We start from the raw sequence: 4,581 nt of genomic DNA, 5'->3' as shown, positions 1-4,581 counted from the left end.
AACCAAATGATAGTGCGACCAACCATAAAATTGAACCAACATTTTTTATCCATTGAATTTTTGAACCGGAAAATCACCAGTATACAAGTCTTGCAAATTTATCTTCGATACTTTGTTTCTGGCATGTAATTTGCCCGGTCATAAATATATTGGAAAACATTATGACAGATCCGCACCTGACATTGACGGATTTCATACCACCACCACCACCACCACCACCACCACCACCACCACCATCATCATCGCCACCATCATCGCCACCACCATCATCATCACTATTTATTATCTTTTAAGGGAACGTTTAATCATGTTTAAACCATGTTACAATTAATAACTAAAGCAAATGCATACAAGGGTAGCATGGCGATGGCACATAAGTGAAAGTATGGGATACTCAACGGTGCAATGGAAATGTCCCGCCTGAAGATGTTGAAAGATTTCAGAATTACAATTATACATTCTAATTATTTTCCTGAAAGAGAGTTCTGATCGAAAAACGGTGATCATCATCATCATCACCGCCGCCACCACCACCACCACCACCACCACCACCACCACCACCACCACCACCACCACCACCACCACCACCATCATCATCATCATCATCATCATCATCATCAAAACCAAACCACAACGGTAACGTCAATGACATGGTATGTTTTATTTCTCTCTTTCGGCCTACTTACACGTATATCTTTAAGTGACTAATATCATAGATGTTTATAGTTTAGCACTTACAGTATGAGAAGCGATGATAAAACACACCAGCAAAACACTTCAAAAAGCTGTAGGCCCGCATATTTCATGCCGGGCACAAAATGGAGATTGGGCTTAAGGCAATTCATATTCACAATAACATGTGTCTTTATGACAAATAACATTATACAAATACAGGTTTCAAATGATTCAAAGATATAACAACAAGTGTACATAGGTTGACAATTCTGTCCGTTTTGTTAGTGTTTCCGGTTATTGCGTGCTAGATGTTCGAAGTCCATTCTAGCACCGGGTAAGTACTGGTAAAGTTCATGTAGAACCTTGGCGTAACGAAGATCATCACGTAACGAAGCACTGTTTGTAGTGTCCACATCGACATCTTGCAAAGTGTTCAATTCGGATGATATCAGTCGAATCTGTTGATGAAACCACTATCATATTCAGAAACACATTCCACTTCACTTGATTCATCGAAAACATTTGTTTGACTAGAAATTGCCACTCAGACTACGAATTGGGCTAAAGATGTTTGAAATTGACATATTTGTTTGTATATACTAGTATGCCCGTTCTCAGTCGAAGAGGGCGCTGTCAAATAATGCGTGTTCTGTGGACAGAGAGTTGTCAACATTTTTTTGCTGTTCTTAATCGTAATCTTGAGAAGGACACCCAGCATAAAAAGCTTAAGTACGTGTAAACAAAATACTTGAATTACGGAAGTTGTCTTAGAAGACATTGAATGCAGTTATAATAAATAAAGAGTTACACAGTACACAGACTTAACAGTACTTGCGTTGCCTTTTATAACAGAAATGACTGACTTGATAATTCCTTGCCATCAGCTGTGGCCAATCTTTTCTGTTTGGTAAATCGTACTTATTGATTGCAAGCACTTTTAATGCAAAGAAATATTTCATTTTGTACTTACCAATAATTCAATCATGTTAATATCCTCACCGAGTTGCCGTACTAGTGATTGGAATTCATCGTGGAACTGATAGTGTAGATTTTCCGTTTCACGAGCCATTTCTTCAGTAAATACATTGAGGAATGTCTGGAACGTTTTTAGGTTGTTTCTGTGGAGAATCAGCAGATGTTGTTCCTGGCAGGTAAATGGAATGATAAACTGCTTTGTTAATAATCTGAATGAAATATCGATGAAAATGCAAAGATTATGATGTGTCAAATTGGGTTTTGTTGAACAAGACATTACGCGGAATTGAACACCCCCCCCTCTGTCCCCTCCTTGTCCGTATATGTTGTACCACAGACAATTACAACGTATACGGACAAGGAGGGGACAAAGTATATATGTATGTACAACCGTACTTAAGTACCACTTGTCTGCGGTTGTACATATACATACATACATAGTATATGATACATGTGTGTGTGTGTGTGTATGTGTGTGTGTGTGTGTGTATGTATGTATGTATGTATGTATGTATGTATGTATGTATGTATGTGTGTGTGTGTGTCTGTCTGTCTGTCTGCGTGCGTGCGTGCGTGCATGCATGCATGCATGTATGTATGCATGCATGCGTGTGTGTATGTGTGTGTATGTATGTATATATGTATGTATGTATGTATGTATGTAAGTATGTATGTATGTATGTATGTATGTATGTATGTATGTATGTATGTGTGTGTATGTATGTATGCATGTATATATGTATGTATGTATGTATGTATGTATGTATGTATGTATGTGTGTTTATGTGTGTATGTATGTATGTATGTATGTATGTATGTATGTATGTATGTGTGTTTATGTGTGTATGTAACTATGTATAGTCACGTGACGTGCTATTACAGTTAATGTTACACGTGAGCGACTGTATACTATTGTTTTGCCACCACACACACATCCACCCCCCCCCCCACACACACACGGACAAAGAACAATACATAGGGGAATGTATAGAACCAAAACTTTGCATTCCCCAAGTAAACGGTTACAATTACTATACTATGTCTTACCTCCATAAACCTTGATGAATAGCGGGAGATAGGAGTTGGCAGACCCTCTATCGTGAATGAGTACATATCGTGATCGCTGATATCAATGCCATCATGATCAAAGCGGACTTTTTTCTGGAGGAAAAAAAAGACTACATTTATTGAATGACGAGCGTCTACGATCAGGTGAAAACATGGTTGTAAATTGGACAAACTGAAGTAAATAAATGAAAATATAGTAAAAAGTCAACCTGAATTGGTCTCAGTGAGTGTAATCACGTAGCATAACAGATACGAGAAATATAATTCACTTACAAAGTTTTGATAAACATCTTTTACCCGTGACTGTAACTGTGCGATAGATGTAAATAACTGCCAATAGGTATCCGACACTGTGACGGATGCCGTTGACAAAGCATCGGTTGACAAGCTGGCGGTAGGCGCTGCCTGGACGACGGTAGCCAGCGCTGTCAAACACATCACAGCTATTGAGAGAGATTTGGTTGGAAAGAGGTCCATCGCTGTCAATGGTACAGGCGAGCGAACATGTTTGTTTGAAAAGGGAAACTGCCTTGAGACTGCCATCTCTGATTAATTAATTCAACACCTCGTCAATGATACGACTCTGCTCAACTAAATAAGCTGCTTTCTATCACATCTTATATAGACTGAGAATCATGTCAATTATCATGACCGGTTTAGCCAATAAAAAGGAAGTACTACAGACTATCATTGGAAAGTCTAATTTCAATGGTTTAATGTTCAGGGTTACAACACGGATCGCTCCTTCCTAGAATTAGCACACGACGTCAGTAACTTCAGTGTGCCCAGCCCATTACTTGTTTACGATTGTTTCTGTGGAGGACGTTGACATAGTATGGTAGGGTAATCGGAAAGGTTACTACGTCACAATATTTTACAATGACGTCACTGAGATGGTAACCAAACCCACCCCGATTACCAACAAAGGAACAACAAATTACCAGATTTAAACTGAATGCCTTCCGTAAGGGTAGTCTTGTATTTTCATGATTTATGCAAGAAATTAAGCTCTACATGATGATTTTTTGAAAGTTAGTTGTCAAAAATGTTGTTCAAATGGCCGCTGCCTATTCTCAGCACATGAAAGCTTGCCATCCTCGACTTCACTCGGCTCTCGTGATCCCTAATACCCGGGATATGTACACCCGTTTCCACGGCAAATAATAAACGAATTTGAAACCCTCATAACACCAATTTTGAAATAGTGAAGAGATCATATTAAGTTATGTAGGCGAATTCTCCAGCATGATTGTCTCCAAGTGCGATCTTATGGCCAACCACAAATGTAATAATGTGAAGCTTCAATAGACCGTTGGAGCATAGATCTCACGTTCTTCTTCTTCTTCTTCTTCTTCTTCTTCTTCTTCTTCTTCTTCTTCTTCTTCTTCTCATGTTTGTCCAGCCAATGCATACTGCAATAACGTAAAACACTTTCCATTTTCTTGTCTTTATTATATATGTTGTACTTCAACACCAAAGTATTTTCTCATTCCCGACAACGGCAAAATCGTAATGGACGTTTGTGAAAACTGAGAGATGAAAATCACTAAGTAACTTTTATGTCTGCGTATTTATGGAATACGTGTTTACATTGTTGACTGTTACTTGCGCCGGGCTGTTATTAGGCCATGGCACCCCACCCTCACTCCCACTAAACTGTATCGAAAATAACTGTTGAAGATCGTATTGATTTTTTAAAAATATAAAAAACATATTCTTCATGTTTCTCAACCTCTCATTTTTTCGTCCTCTCTATGTTGATTGGATTCCTGGTAACAGGCCCTTTCCCAGCTTCTCTACACACTTGAAATTGCTTCTCCTCTAAAACCCTTACTTAAATAACTTTAACAAGATGATACTGAA

General features: G+C 38.5%; 1 protein-coding gene across 1 annotated transcript; it reads right to left on the bottom strand.

Annotated features, from left to right (window-relative positions):
- Nucleotides 1-642: 642 nt before the first annotated feature.
- On the bottom strand, nt 643-3,328 carry LOC144446683 (uncharacterized). Its single transcript, XM_078136502.1, has 4 exons — nt 2,992-3,328; nt 2,698-2,811; nt 1,646-1,819; nt 643-1,133 (listed from the first exon to the last, which is right to left on the bottom strand). Exons 1-4 carry the CDS (start codon nt 3,259-3,261, stop codon nt 957-959), a joined length of 735 nt encoding a protein of 244 aa, XP_077992628.1. The 5' UTR covers nt 3,262-3,328; the 3' UTR covers nt 643-956.
- Nucleotides 3,329-4,581: the final 1,253 nt, after the last annotated feature.

The sequence above is a fragment of the Glandiceps talaboti genome, chromosome 15 (genome assembly GCF_964340395.1).
Source record: "Glandiceps talaboti chromosome 15, keGlaTala1.1, whole genome shotgun sequence".
In the NCBI taxonomy this organism is placed as follows: Eukaryota; Metazoa; Hemichordata; class Enteropneusta; family Spengelidae; genus Glandiceps; species Glandiceps talaboti.
The sequence above is the reverse complement of the archived record's forward strand: the minus strand, read 5'-3'. Positions and strand labels throughout refer to the sequence as shown.